At 46.5% G+C, this 15,658-nt stretch overlaps 1 protein-coding gene across 6 annotated transcripts in view; it reads right to left on the bottom strand.

The window, feature by feature from the left end:
• SPECC1 (sperm antigen with calponin homology and coiled-coil domains 1) overlaps positions 1-15,658 on the bottom strand; it is a 280,001-nt gene that overhangs the window by 106,708 nt on the left and 157,635 nt on the right. For all 6 annotated transcript variants that reach the window (XR_009347798.1, XM_059147401.1, XM_059147399.1 and 3 more), the window contains one exon: positions 1,188-2,767. Coding sequence is in view for 5 of the 6 variants with exons in the window: in XM_059147401.1 (XP_059003384.1) it covers positions 1,188-2,767 (1,580 nt within the window). In the remaining variant the exon portion in view is untranslated. The remainder of the gene's footprint in view (positions 1-1,187; positions 2,768-15,658) is intronic.

Genomic DNA, 15,658 nt, shown 5'->3' with positions numbered 1-15,658 from the left:
ACCCAGTGACTTGATACCAAGCCCTGGAAGGGGTTTAGGGAAATGAGCACTCTCACGGACCTGCTGGTAGGAACACATCAGAATGGTATTTCTGAGGGGCAAACTGGCTGAATGTATCGAGTGTCTTTAAAATGGCCATATGCTGACACTGTAATTAGTGTTTAGGAATTTTTCCTAAGGAAATAATCAGATATTTTAAAAAGTCTTTACAATATCAAAAGATTGGAAAAGAATATAAATGTTCAACAAACAGGTGACCAGTAAATGACATATGAAATGTTTATAGAAGAGACTACTGTCTGGCCGTAAAATCATGTTTCAAAGAATAATGAGGAGAATATGCTCAGAAAATATTGAATTAAAAAAAAGAGTACGGACAAGATAAGCCTAAAATTTTTTTGAAGATTCACTTATTTATATTTGAGAGAGAGAAAGAGAGTGTGTATGAGCATGTATGCGTGCACTCGCATGAGTGTGAGCAGGGCTGGGGGCGTAGGGGGTGAGGGATGGAAGAAAAAGGAGAGAGGATCCCCAGCAGACTCTCTGCTGAACAGGGAGCTTTATGTGGGGCTTGGTCCCATGACCCTGAGACCGTGACCCGAGCTGAAACAAAACTCCCAACCTACTGAGTCACCCAGGTACCCCTAAAACTTTTTTTTTAACTTATAGGACACACACATACATAAATCTGGGGGGGAAAAAAAAAACACCACAAGCCCCACCAAATTAGTGTTATATTATTACTTGGCAGGAAAATTAGGGATGAGTTTAATTCTCTATTACCAGCAGCCCAAAGCATGCTAACTGATAGGCCTGGGTTAACTCTCTCTTATTCTGAGCCAGTAAGACTCAGCTTATTTGCTGCCTCTTCCAAGAAGCCCTCCTGCACTACCTTCCTTTGTCCCCAGTTATTCTAGGCGCTCCTCCATGGCACTGGACTCTGAGCTATCCTGTGATACTCTTTTTCCCTGCGTCATACTCACTCATTTGATTTACTCTATCCCTGCTACACTTGGAACTGGCCACAGTCAGAAATTGGAGTGTTTCATTTTTGTGCCCCCGATCTGTGCGGAACAGACCTTCAGGCTGGGCAGCGGATTCTCTGCGCTCTGTGAATCTGAAGTTCAAGGAGGGGAAGGACTAAGAAGAGTGAGCCAACACAGGGACAGAGGTACACCCCGCCTTACCTTGGCCAGCAGGCTCGAAACATGTTTGACTTCACTGTGGGCCTTCACTAACTCTTGCTTGAGCTCGGTGCAAGACAGCTCCAGCTGCTCCTTCTCGGCGCGAGCAACCCTCAACATCTCTTGAACCTCACAGCCCTCGGCCGTGTGCCCCACGGGGCTGGTCTCCGAAGCCTTCTGCTTCTCATTCTCCAAATGAGCCTTCAGCGACCCGTGTTCCACCCGCAGCCCTTCGAGCGTGGCTCTGCACTCCTCCAGACTCTGAGCCATTGCGCCGTTATTCCGCCGTTCCAGGTCCAGACACCCATTCAGTTTTTCGTTTTCTTCCTTCAGGTGTTTAATCATGTCTAAAGCGCCTTGGTTTTCCTCCTCGACCTTCCGCAAGCTGCAGGTCAGCTGCTGCTGGATGTTGAGCAGCTTTTCTCTTTCGAAGCGGCCCTGGTCCAGGATTTCCGCACACTTCTGCTCCAGCTCGAGGATCTTTCCCTCCTGCGCCGCGGGCTCCTCGTTCTTCACCCGCTCCTGCAAGAGGTTCAGGAGTTTCTCGTTTTCCTGACTCAGCTGCTCAGCTCTCTCCCGGTGCTGGTGGAAGGACGTTTCTAAGAGTGCCTTCTCGTCCACGAGCTTCTCGTTTTCGGCGGTCAGCTCCTGTACCATCTGCTGCTGGTCAGACAGTTCCTGCAAAGTGGCCTGGAGCTCTTCAGCCGTGCTGTGATGCTTCTCCTCAATCTTCTGGATCTTTTCCGTGAGGGAGGCCAGGGACAGCTCGCTTGCGTTGTTAGGGGAACTGCCGCTGGTCGAACACCTGGAGCCCTTAAAGGGGTTGCTGGTGGAGGACAGGGGCTGGGAGGGGGTGTCTGCTGCAATGTGCTCGAAATCGGAGGCATCGGGGGACAGAGAAGCTTTGGTAACGTCGCTGCTCGAAGAGCCTGATGTCCGTAATGCATTTCCGTGTCTGTTGTTCGTGAACTCCTCGATGTCCCTGGACAACTGATGCCCCGTCGGGCTGCCGAAGCTTGACTCCTGAGTTAGGGACGTCGGGCAGCTACTGTCCCCAGTGTGACTCACGCCCCCCTCTGAATTTGGGGAATGCTCCAGGTAAGTCAGTTTCTCCCTCAGGGCCCGGTTCTCCTCCTCGAGCTCTGCAAGTTCTTTCTGGAAACTCTTGTTTTTCTCCTCTAGAGTGCGTATCAGGGGTTCTGAGTCACCCAGCAAGGAGGAGGTTCTGTCTGGACTGGCGTCTGAAGCCTCAGCTCCTTCGGCGCCTGGAGTCCTTTTTTCCTTGCATTTCTTCAGTTCGCTTCGAAGCCTGTTAATTTCACTGTCTTTTGCTTTGGCTTCGGCGAGAAGTTCCCGAACCTGGGACTCGAGCACAGCCTTCTCCCCGCCTTCAGGCTCTTGCTTGGGTCTCGTGGAAGTGGTCCTCAGGTGCTTAGTAGGGGTGGGCGTGCTGGAAGAAGTGGGACTAGACACTGGCTTCCTGGGGTTGGAGGGACCGCGTGGCACGGTTCTCTCTCTCGAGACAGTTGCTGAAAGTTCTCGAGGAGCTGGAATGCCTGTCCGTTTGGTTGTTGGCACGGCCCCTAAGGACAGAAGGAGTAGAAACCAATGAAGCAAGGCAAGTACTTTTATACTTGAAACCCAAGTGACTTCAAGTCCCGTGGGATATTGAAGAGGTTAGCTATTGCCCTTTACTCATGCCCCCCACACCCCGGCTCTGGATAAGTATTTGGGTCTGGCTGTGTTTCTGTGCCTCCTCCCACAGCCCTATACTTTGGGGGAAGCTGGACTCCAAGCCTGAGCTCCTTCTCATAACTACATCCCAGCACGGTTGCTGGTTCAAGGCAGGGTTTCTGGGTGAAATAGCAGGAGAGGGTTGAGTCATATAAAGTCTGGGAATGGCTGCCACCTCTTGTCACCACAAGAGGAAGAGAACGCAGAGTACACAAAGAAGGAAACCGAATTCTTAGTAGCACCGTGGAGTTACCCAATCTGTCAACCCTGGAGCTTAGCCTAGAGCCGGCTGTTCCAATGACACAAACCAATAAATACCCTTCATTCATGGCACCGTTAATTGGGTTTTCTGTAACTTGCAGCTTAATGCGTTTGAACCGTAACCTTGGCAACTGAACAGCTTCCCGACAAAATGCAAGTTCATCTTGAATTTAAAAAAATTTTTTTTTTAATTCACCAACATCTTGTGAATGAGCACAAATTGGACTGAGATATCACAACACACAAACGATACCACGTTAAGACTAATCTAACCCAGTGACACGCTGCTTTAATCACTGGTGGCAAGGGTGTGCTTATTTGTATCCAGAGAAACAAGAGTACACGGAGCGGGGCCACCTTGCATGCCTCTGTGGTATAGTTTTCAATTTTCAAGGGATTTACATAGTGCGGAAGTGATACAGATCTTTAATGGGAAATGTAAGGTACAAAACTGTTTTCTATATTGGTCCAAACTACATTACAATATTAAAATAAATTGTTTTTTTTTTTTTTAAAGATTTTATTTATTTATTTGACAGAGAGAAATCACAAGTAGATGGAGAGGCAGGCAGAGAGAGAGAGAGGGAAGCAGGCTCTCCGCCGAGCAGAGAGCCTGATGCGGGACCCGATCCCAGGACCCTGAGATCATGACCTGAGCCGAAGGCAGCGGCTTAAACCACTGAGCCACCCAAGTGCCCCAGACATCAATCTCTTATATGCCTCAGAAATGAAACCCACCTCAGAGGTTAGGGTGTAAATGAACATTTTGGACCTATTTTTACAAACTGGAAGACCCCTGATGAATGGAGGCTGACTGCTGTGACTTACCTAACTAACTCTACACGTTGGGTTGAAGATCTCCAGTAACAAAGGACCCTAGAAGGAGTCACCAATTCCCAGGGCTCCAAAAAGGAGGAAGTGGCGGGGGTATGCCCACAAAGACTGGCAGCAGCCACAGTCCACAAGCATGGAGCAGAGCCCAGGGTGGCACAGGAGCCCTAAGCCTGTGGTCAGGACGCGACTAAGGAGCACCTGTGGATCTGAGCATCCTGAAACGGGAGGTGATGATGTGAAGGCCAATGCCATTCGCTGCTGCGTCTAACAGTCAAGTGCCCTTGAAAACTCTGAAATAAAGGCTAAGCTGGGGGCACCTGGGTGGCTCAGTTGGGTGGGCAGTGGACTTGATTCTGGCTGGGGTCATAATCTCGGGTCCTGTGACCCAGCCCTGCATGTTCTCTAGGCTCTGCACTCAGCAGGGAGTCTGCTTCTCCCTCTGCCCCTCCCCCTGCTCCTGCTCTCTTTTAAATGCTCTCTCCTTTTAAAAGAAGATTTTACTTATTTATTTAACAGAGAGAGAGCACAAGCAGGGGGATGGGAGAGGAAGAAACAGGCTCCCCAATGAGCAGGGAGACCTATGCAGCTTAATCCCAGGACCCCGGGATCATGACCTGAGCTGAAGGCAGACGTTTACTGACTGAGCCACCCAGGCACCCCATTAAATAAAATCTTTAAAAATAAAAAAGAAGGTAAGCTATCATACTAATATACAGAAAAACTATGGTTTTTACAGTAACTTTTCAAACTAAGTTACTGGAGAGCTAAGACTACTATGATACACACTTAGTACTTTTGGCTGTCTGACTTGCATCCTACTTAATGGAGAAAACACTCGGGGAACAAAAGATTTAATTATTCTTGTAAAATGAAGATTGCAGTCACTCAGCAATAAAATGTTTTAGTAACACTGGATTAGGTAATCCTGATGATGCCAAGGGCCCCTAAGGAAAACAGAAGATGGGAGTCCAGTTTTGGCCAAACTGTTGTCAGAACAGGCAGCCGGGGGGATCCGAACTGGTCATCACAGAGCCACTGGCCCTTCCGTACACAGCCACTGGCCCTTCCGTACACAGACACTAAGGCTTCTTTTCGACCATTCGTCGGATGGGCAGGCCTCAAACTGAACAACAAATCAGCTCTATCATCATTTCCAGCCCCAGGGGACTCCACCCTCTGCTGCCAAATCTTAGTTCATTCTCCACATAGGTGTTACTACTTGCACCTTACCTACACCCCGAGGAATTTGTTAATGTCAAAATACATTTGTGAAAGACATCCAGCTGTGTGTTATGAAATACACAATCCAGTCGTATTTGTTACTACAACTGTTCTTTTTCTGTAATCCCTTCTGACACCTTATCAGCACCGAAGGAAGTCACTAGTGTGACTGTTCTCCTAAGTTGCTTTTTTTTTTTTTTTAAAGGTTCTTCCCAGCTTTGTACACATCATTTCCAAAACTGTAATTACCATAGGTTAAGTGTAGAGGGTGGCGAAAATTCACTGTGGGACCAGACTAAGGTTGGTGCATGGCGGCTCACCACCCCATGCAGCGCAGGTGTCCAGGCGTCCTCGTCCTGGACACAGCGGGCGAGTCCTATTGCTCAGAATGCAGTCAGTCAGAGGATCTACAACTCTGTCCACCTCAAGTACTGTGAGTAAAAACGTCTCACTGCCAGGGCGCCTGGGGGGCTCAGTTGGGCAATTGCTTTCCACTCAGGTCATGATCCCAGAGATCCAGATTCGAGTCCCGCATGAGGCTCCCAGCTCAGCAGGGAGTTTGCTTCTCCCTCTGACCCTCCTCCACTCTTTCTTTCCCACTCTCTCTCTCAAATAAATAAAATAATAATTTTAAAAAGCCTCATTGCTAAGCATTACGTCCTAGAAGCCTGAAAAGGGGCACAGCTCCTGACACATACACCGTGGCAAGGGGGGCAGAGAGGTGGCCGGAAGCCTGGGGCTGATGGAACAGGGACCGCTTGGCTGGCACTCTTACTTCTTGGGTCTTTTCCCCATCCTCACACAAGACCATCACTTATTCCTACTGAGGCTGGCTGTCAAACTACATGAATTTAAAATGAAAGCAAGCTCCACCTCATAATTGGGAAGACTAATATGATTTTTTTAAAAGATTTCATTTATTTATTTGACAGAGACAGCAAGAAAGGGAACACAAGCAGGGGGAGTGGGAGAGGGAGAAGCAGGCTCTCCATAGAGCAGGGAGCCCAAATGCGGGGCTCGATCCCAGGATGCTGGGAGTTGAAGGCAGATACTTAATGACTGAGCCACCCAGGTGCCCCTTATATGTTACATTCTAAAATGCCAAATGAAGGGCACCTGGGTGGCTCAGTCAGTTAAGCATCCACCTTTGGCTAAGGTCATGATCTCAGGGTCCTGGGAACGAGTCCGGCATGGGGCTCCCTGCTCAACAGGGAGCTTTCTTCCTCTCCCTTTGCCCCTCTCCCTGCTTGTGCTCTCTTGATCACTCTCTCTGAAATTTAAAAAAAAAAAAAAAATCTTGGGGTGCCTGGGTGGCTCAGTGGTTTAAAGCCTCTGCTTTCGGCTCAGGTCATGATCCCAGAGTCCTGGGATCGAGCCCCGCATCGGGCTCTCTCCTTGGTGGGGAGCCTGCTTCACTTCCTCTCTCTCTGCCTGCCTCTGCCTACTTGTGATCTCTCTCTGTCAAATAAATAAAATCTTTTGAAAAAAAAAACACTTAAAAAAAATAAAATAAATAAATCTTTAAAAGAAAAATATATTTAAATGTCCTCCCCCCTTTCTTTTTTGGTAACCACCCAAAACCTAAAACCCTAAAACCTGCTGTTTCTGGAAATGTTTCCATATTTTTGCTTTGTTTTTCCTTTTGGTATGGATCCAGTCGAAGTCCTTAAGAATGCTTCATCTAAATGTCTGAACTGTGCTCACAGGTCCTCCATTCCAGTCTCTCCCAGCTTGGAGATCTAATGGACTAATATGACTTAAACATCTTGCTTGCTATTCTGTTCCAGAATCTGTAAGCATCCCCCCCCCCACCTCACCCGCCGGATCATCAATGTCAAACTTCTTCCCTGGGCTTTCAGGATCAGGCATAATAGTGTCCAAATCAACATATCCAACCTTTTCATTTTAGGGTCCCCCCCCCAACATATCTATTTAACCCATTAAATGTTCCCAATATATCTATGGCTTTTTGAAATAGTATTTCCTTTCCACTGGATCCTTCTGATAGGCATTTAAACATACTTAACTCTCCTCAATTATTTAAAAAAAAAAAAAATCTGGGGCACCTGACTGGCTTAGTCAGTAGAGCATGTGACTCTTGATCTTGTGGTTATGAGTTCAAGCCCCACGTTGAGTGTAGAAATTGCTTAAAAATAAAAGCTTTAAAAAAAAAGAAATCTGGAGTCCACATCGTCCTCCAGCTAATATCTAATCTTGTTTACTGGTTGTCTTCCGTTCTTCCCCTGTCATTTGCTCCTCTACCCACTGCCATTACTCAACCAAAACCCTATCTGCTGAGGCCATCGGCGACCTCCACATGGGCCAACACAACAGACATCATCAGTCCTCTCAGCAGAGCTGGCACTACTCCCTCCTTTCTGAAGCACACCTCTGATGTCCCACTCTCCAGGTTTCTCTCTTAACCCAGCAGCAGTCCTCTGTCTCTTCCTTTGCTGGCTCCTCCTCCTCTCTCTGCTTCTATTTGTCAGAAGCTTCCGACTTATGTCCTGAGCCTTTTTTCTTCTTTTATTACAAATTATTTTCCTGGTGATACTACTCCATCTCATGATCTTAAAATACCACCTATATACTGATGACTCCCTAATTGGGTTCTTATATGAACCACTCATCTGAGCAACAGATCTGAATATCAAACTACCTATTCGATCAGCATAAGTGAATTATAACAAAAGTACCTCTAGTTTGGATTAAAGGCATAAGGGTAGATTAAGAAAGAGTGAACAGAATGTGCGAAAGGCTTGGAGTGCAGAGAGCACTGACAAGGAGGGGGCTGATAAGGAAGAAGGCTCATTTATAGAGGGAGCTCAAGGATGGCCTCACTGACAGAGCTGGAGTTTCAAGGGGATCTACACCCATTAAAACAAGGCCAGAATGCTTGGAAGAAGATGGCACAAGAAAAAGCTCTCAAAAATTTTAAATACTTTCTTTTTTTAATTAAAAAATTCAATAGAAAGGATGGAATGCAAAATCAAGGAACTCTCCCAGTATGTGGAAAAAAAATGATAACAAGATGGAAATAGAAAAGATTAAACACTCAGGGCCTGGGCGCCTGGGTGGCTCAGTGGGTTAAGCCGCTGCTCAGGTCATGATCTCAAGGTCCTGGGATGGAGTCCCACTTCGGGCTCTCTGCTCAGCAGGGAGCCTGCTTCCTCCTCTCTCTCTCTCTGCCTGCCTCTCTGCCTACTTGTGATCTCTCTCTGTCAAATAAATAAATAAAATCTTAAAAAAAAAAAACAAAAAACCACTTAGGGCCAATCCAAAAGATCACACAGTCAAGTAACAGAAGATCCAGAAATAGGAGCGCATGGGTGGCTCAGTCAGTTAAGCATCTGACTCTTGATTTTGGCTCAGGTCATGATCTCATCAGGATTGTGAGACTGAGCCCCGAGTCCACTGAGCTCAGCTCAGAGACTGCCTGAAATTCTCTCTCTGTCCCTCCCTATGTGTGCACACATGCTCTATAAATAAATAAATAAATAAATAAATAAATAAATAAAATCTTTAAAAAAAAGAGAGAGAGAGAGACCCAGAAATCAGAAATATAGACCTGTGGAAACAGAGTGGAAGAAATTCCCAAAGGACTGATGTGAAAGAACTCCCCAAGGACGAAGAATATTGAGTCTCCAGAACTTGTGTCACACGAAGTAAATGAAAAAGACCCACATGATGGTACAATACACTGTCTATAAATTTTCAGAACAACAAGAACACCTACAAGTCTGGGGAAGGGGTGTGAGCTTGAGACTGGCCATATTGTAGCAATACTGAACTCTTGGAGGCAAAAAGCAAATGCCTTCAAAGTTCTGAGGGAACTCAGAAACTAAACTCAGAAACTGTAACAGTTTCTAAGTAAGTCATTTGAAAACAAAGGAGTAAACCAGAGAGACAGAGAGAGAAGGTGAATTATCCAGGGAGAGCAGAGGTTCTAAGAGAGCAGACCAGTCAAGGTGAGTCTCAAGATGGTATCCACGGACCAAGTCGGGAGAATAAATCTAAGCTGGGTCAAGAGGATAAAGTGCAACTGAGGGAAAGAACATCTAACTGATGAAGAATATGAAAAAGAACGAGGATATAATAAAAAACAGTGAGAAAACCAGAAACTTCATAAAAACAAGTTGCATAAATTGTAACAGATGACTTTACTCTGCAGGGAATATATATATAGTCACAATTACATCAGTACTATTTCAATTGATCTATACACAATCTGCAAGATGATTTTATAGAACATTGGAACATTATCCCAGCTAGCAAAAAAGTTAAAGTAGAGGGCACCTGGTGGGTTCAGCTGGTACAGCATGTGACTCTTGCTCTTAGGGTTGTGAGTTCGAGCCCCACACTGGATGTAGAGATTACTTAAAAAAAAAAAAAAAAAAAAAAGATTAAAAAGCTTTAAGAAAAAGTGAAAGTACAAATGAAAGACATGGGGAGGTAGACCACAGGTGGAAAAAGCTGGTAGAAATGGTAGTGACAATAATATCCAACCTCATCCTGCAAATGGGGAGTTTCAAAGATACTATATACAACTGACAAAGCAAGAAGTAAACATGGAAAATGTTACTGAAATAAAGGATGTAGGCAAGAAAGGAACTTAAAGAAGTCATATTAAGACTGCGAGGAGGTGGGACACCTGGGTGGCTCAGTTGGTTAAGCAGCTGCCTTCGGCTCAGGTCATGATCCCAGGGTCCTGGGATCGAGTCCCCGCATCGGGATCCTTGCTCAGCAGGGAGCCTGCTTCTCCCTCTGCCTCTGCTTGCCTCTCTGTCTGCCTGTGCTCACTTGCTCTCTCTCCCTCTGTCTCTGACAAATAAATAAATAAAATCTTAAAAAAAAAAAAAAAAAGAAAGACTGCGAGGAGGTGAAGTTATGAGTTAAATCCTCATCTGTTAGAGGAGGAGTCAACAAAATGTCTATATCTGAAAAACCAGGGGCACCTCATTGGCTCAGCTGGTTGAGTGACTGCCTTTGGCTCAGGTCATGATCCTGGAGTGTCATGATCCTGGAGTTCCAGGATCGAGCCCCACATCGGGCTCCCTGCTCAGCAGGATGTCTGCTTCTCCCTCTGCCCTTCCCCCTCTCATGCTCTCATACTCTCTCAAACAAATAAGATCTTAAAAAAAAAAAAAAATGAAAAGCCAAAAACTAGCTATGTTAGGAGAATGAGAAGACAAGTCACAGGCTGAGAGAAAATACTTGCAAAATATATATCTGATAAAGGGCTGTTATCCAAAATAGACAAAGAACTCAAGAATAAGAAAACAAACAACTCGAATTAAAAATGGGTAAAAGAGGGGCTCCTGGGTGGCTCAGTGGCTTAAGCCTCTGCCTTTGCCTTAGGTCATGATCCCAGGGTCCTGGGATGGAGCCCCACATCAGGCTCTCTGCTCAGCAAAGAGCCTGCTTCCTCCTCTTTCCCTGCCTGCCTCTCTGACAACTTGTAATCTCTATCAAATAAAAATTTCTTTTAAATGGGCAAAATACCTGAACAGACACCTCACCAAAGAAGACAAACAGATGGCAAATAAGCATATGAAAAGACATTCCACACCACCTGTCATTAGGGAAGAACAATTTAAAACAATGATGAGAGACCACAACACACCCATGAGAATGGCTAAAATCCAAAACGACAACAACCCCTCCTGCCGAGAAGTGGAGCAATATGAACACTCCTTCATTGCTGGTGGGAATGCAGAATGGTATGGCCACTGAGGAAGATGGTTTGGCAGTTCCTTACAAAACTAAACATACTCTTTGCCATGATTCAGCAATCGCATACCCTGGTATTTACCCAAATGGGTTGAAAAATCACGTCTACGCACAAACCAGCACACAGCTGTTTACAGCAGTGCTATTCATAATCGCCAAAACGTGGAAGCCACCAAGATGTCCTTCAGGAGGTGAATGGAGAAACCGTGATACATCCAGGCAATGGAGTATTATTCAGTGCAAAAAAGAAATGCGCTACGAAGCTACAAAAAGAGGGAGGAACCTTAAACACAGACTAAGAAAAAGCAGCCAATCTGAAAAGGCTCCGTACTGTATGATTTCAACTATCTGATACTCTGGAAAAGGCAAAATTATGAAGACAGCAGAAAGATCAGTGGTTGCCATGGGGTCGGGGGAAGGGAGAACGAACAGGGGTGCACAGAGGACTCTTAGGGCCATGAGTCTATTCTGTATGGTATTATCATACTGGATACATTTGCCCAGACCCACAGAATGTAAACCACGGACTCTGGGTGACTGTGACTCTGCAACATAAGTGCATCAGCTCTAACAATTGTACCACTGCGGTGAGGGACACTGATGGCGAGGGAGGCTGTGCACACTTGTGTTGGGAGGGCGGGGGTTGTATGGGCATTCTGTGCTCGCCCAATTTTGCTGTGCCCAAACCTGCTCTAAAAGTCTATTTAAAAAAAAAAAAATGCAGCATACACAAGTATAAGCAGTTAACTTTGAGAAGTGGGAAGGTGTAGGACAACAGCAGTTTTGCTTTTCACGAGAAGAGGCCCTGTACCATTCCATTTTCTAACCTGCGCATGCACTACCTTGGATGGTAAGCATGGAGAAAAAGAAATGGGAATGTTTGCAAATACGGTGCGGAAGTAGGTAATCAGCAATCCGTTGGTTTTACGGGCAGCACTGTTCCTTTGGACTTAGAACAAGGGAGATAACGGCAAAAAGTCTAAGGCCACACAGCCAGAAGGAACTTAGGCTTTGCTATCAAATCGCGGGCCCCACCTCGCTGGTGGCTGCAATGTCATTTTTTCTGAGCTAGACCAACCCTGCGGGGAGTTTCAGTGGAATATCTTCTAGAGATTCATATATTTCGTATTAAACCTCACAGAAACTCCTCTGCAAACCAAACAGCGGGGAAAAAGCACAAAAGAATCCTACAGAGGCTAATGAACCATGTTACTTGCTTATTTTGCTGCCTTCGAGAAAAGCAAAGGTCAGGGTCGCCATTTAGAGATGGTTTTTGAAACACCATAAAAGTTTTCTGTCTTGTCTTCATTTTGCACCCCCCCTTTTTCTTTTTTTCTCAGAATGCCAAATTAATTTTACTCGCACTCCACTTGCTCAGTGGCTTGGGTGAGAGTTTAAAACACTTGTAAATTTGTGTCCTTCTCTTTCCCACAGAGCCACACTGTTCCACAGCCACCATGAACAGTGCTCCAGACGGGAGAGGGTCTCTGAACAAAAGCCCCCTAACACTCTGTGGGGGCTCCCGCCCGGGGAGGATACAGTGACCACTCTGTGCTGAGCTCAAGGCAAGATAAGGCAGGAGACAAAGCGACAGTGTTAACGAGGAGAGATGACAGCACGGGCTGAACGGCTCCTTGTGGGCGGCCCACACGGCCGGGTGCTGGCATCTCCAGGAGAAGCCAAAATGCAAAACGGTTCTGGAAGGGCAGCTCCCAACATGCCATTTGAAAAGCACAGAGCAGGCGGAGACGTCTCCTGTCCGCTGACAATGAAGTGGCCGGGGCAACGGCTGGTCTCCCAATTCACTCTGTGTGCTAGGTTAGCTCCTGGCCCCCTGTGTGCGCCAAAGGAAATCTTCACAACACCGCTGTACAGGAGATGCCCCCCGGGGTCCCTAGGCAGCAAACACGGAGGAGAAGGAGGAGCTGAGAGTGGTGGGACTTGGGTGAATTAGAAGATCTGCCTCTCCATGTGCAGCCTTTCTCTCCGTAGAGAGGAGAAAAGATCCACTTCCCAAGTTGTGAGTGTTTCTGGGGAGGAGGGAGGTATGCAGAGACCAAGGCGGGGCTGGAACTCATGACCCTGAGATCAAGACCTGAGCTGAGCTCAAGAGTTGGACGCTTGACCGAAAGAGCTGCCCAGGTGCTCCTATGAGTCTTGATGTAACCAAGAATGACCCTCTCTGGATCACAGTTTAGCTCTGACTCCCTAAAATTACAACTTGGCTGAGTAGTAGCCCCATGTCATTGCAATCAACAAGAAACTTCCAAATGCCACAATTAAAAGATACCGAATTCACCTGAATTTGCAATGACAGAAATCAGAGAGTTAGGTGGACAGGGCACGCCGAAATAGGTTTATCTGGATTATCATCACTTTTTTCTGTACTTTTTCTTAAACCATGCATAGGTCAAAACATAGAACTTTAAGGAATTGACCACATTCTTCACACTGGGAGTTCACAAGGCGGGAAATGATATTACCACTTAACGTGTGTAGTGCTTTGGTTTTCAAAGCATCTTCATACATATTAATTTGAGGCTCCCAAAAATCACTTGGCAAAGTATTGTTATCTTCATTTTATGCATAAGGAAACAGAGTCTAGAGGCTTCACAACTTGCCCATGGGTCTCACAATAAGTATGTCTTCCCATACCTAATGAAACACAAAATGTGTTATTTCAGAACTGGAAGAAACAGAGAAATCATGTAACCTAATCTTTTATACCAAGTAGTAGTGACAGCGTCTGATCTCGGCTGCTATTTCCCAGTCTCATGTGCCAGTCACCGACGAAGATTTTCGGGGAAAGAGAAGCCAGCATTAGACAGCCCTTCCACCATGGGAAGCGCAAAGATTTGGACAATCCTTCTTTATATGTGGCTGAATTCGATCTTTGTGAATATGGCACATGTTGGTTCCAGTTCTGGGACAATCTGGAACCACGAAGAACAAAACGACTGCTTCTTCCACATGACATCTGAATATGTGACAGCAGCTTTGTTTCTCCTCAGTTTTCTACTCTGTAAGCAGAGCATTCCTAGTCCTTCCTGCCAAGCCTCAGGGGAGCCGGGGGTCACTCATCGGGTGGACTGCCCCGGGAGTCTCTGATTTAGCAATGTCCCTCTGAAACGTTACCCAGAATCTCAAAAATGCTGCAGATGTGGTCACCACGAGCAAGGAATCTCCTGGTCACAAGAGAACCCCCAACTCAAGCTTGTAACAATCATAGGAAACGTTTTTGGCTCACGTAACTGGAATGCTGGGGGTAAGTCTGGCTTGGGGTCCAGCAATGAAGAATGTTCTTGTGGCTCATGGCTCTCCTTCCCCTGCCCCCGCGTTCCTCAACAGGCTGCCATCATCAGTGAGCTGCCTTGCCTCAAGCCAGGGGGAGGTCTGGACAGTTCCAGGCCTCACATCTGCATGCTACCACACCCAGGGAAGAGGAAAAATGCTGCACTACCCCCGCGCGGGATATTAGATGACAACTGAAAATTACATATACTGTTTAGCAAGTTACCATTGTTTCAGGACAAAGTTTCCCCATAACTTCATGGCTAGAAAGAACCATTTTATTTTGCAGTTCAGGATTTTGGAAAAGGCTTGGCCAGGCAGTTATAACTTAGGTCGATGCTGCCCAGTGATTGCCGTCCCCGTGCTGGCTGGGGGCTCAGTCACTTCAAGACTGGCTGGGCCGGACAGGCCAGCTGGCTCAGTCACATGGCGGAAAGGACAACCAGGGCCATCATATGGGAGTGGAACTAGACCACCGGAGTGTGTGGGGGGGAGAGTATTCCAGTAGGGTGGTCTTGGGGTGGCTGAGCCCATTACAGAATGGCTTGGGGCTCCAGGGCTATGTCTGCACACAAGGGTGGGGGTCACTGCAGGGCCTCTTACAAGTCAGGCTTGGCGGTCACATGGGGTCACTTCTGTCCTTTTCCAGTGGCTGAAGCAATCCTAGGCCTGCCCGGATTGAAGGCTCATATTCTTGACAGAGTCGGTTGCAAAGTCACCATGTGGAAGAGTGCACGGGATGGGAGGCAGTTTCCATCTCTGGAAACTACAATTCAATTCATCATGCCCCCCTAGGCTGATGACACAGTTTTCTCTCATAAACCTGTTAACTGTATGCCTCTATTTCCCATGCTAGTGTTCTCATCGTTAAAATGTCAAGACAGGGAAGCCAAAGGTAATTCCGCTGACGATTTGCCGGTTCCAAAGAGACACTGAAGACAGGGTAAAGTTCATGCTGGTAAATACGAGATGCTCAGTGTTTGGACACTTTTTGGGCCAAGCTGGTGCCACTTCTTCGGGACAGGAAGAAGAAGTAAAGGCACGTGGCTCAGTGGGTTAGGCGTCCAACTCTTGATTTTGGCTCAGGTCATGATCTTAGGGCCATGAGATCGAGCCCTGCATTGAGTGTGGAGCCTGCCTAAGAGTCTCTCTCCCTCCCAGTCTGCCCTACCTCCCACCCCTGATCTCCCCCTCCAAATAAATAAATAAACTGCTTCACCATGTTCTTCAAAATCAAGCTCTAAAAGCGATAAAAATATGTTTGGCGTTTTACCACCCAAAGCCTAAAGTGAACCTTCCCTTTTCCTTGACTTATGTCATAAATATTTGTAATTGAAAGAAAGAAAAATGGCCCTCCCCTACGTACAACCTACTCTGCAGCAGATACCTTACACGTATGAGCC

The sequence above is a fragment of the Mustela lutreola genome, chromosome 15 (genome assembly GCF_030435805.1).
Source record: "Mustela lutreola isolate mMusLut2 chromosome 15, mMusLut2.pri, whole genome shotgun sequence".
Lineage (NCBI taxonomy): Eukaryota > Metazoa > Chordata > Mammalia > Carnivora > Mustelidae > Mustela > Mustela lutreola.
This window is presented reverse-complemented; position numbering and strand designations above follow the sequence as displayed.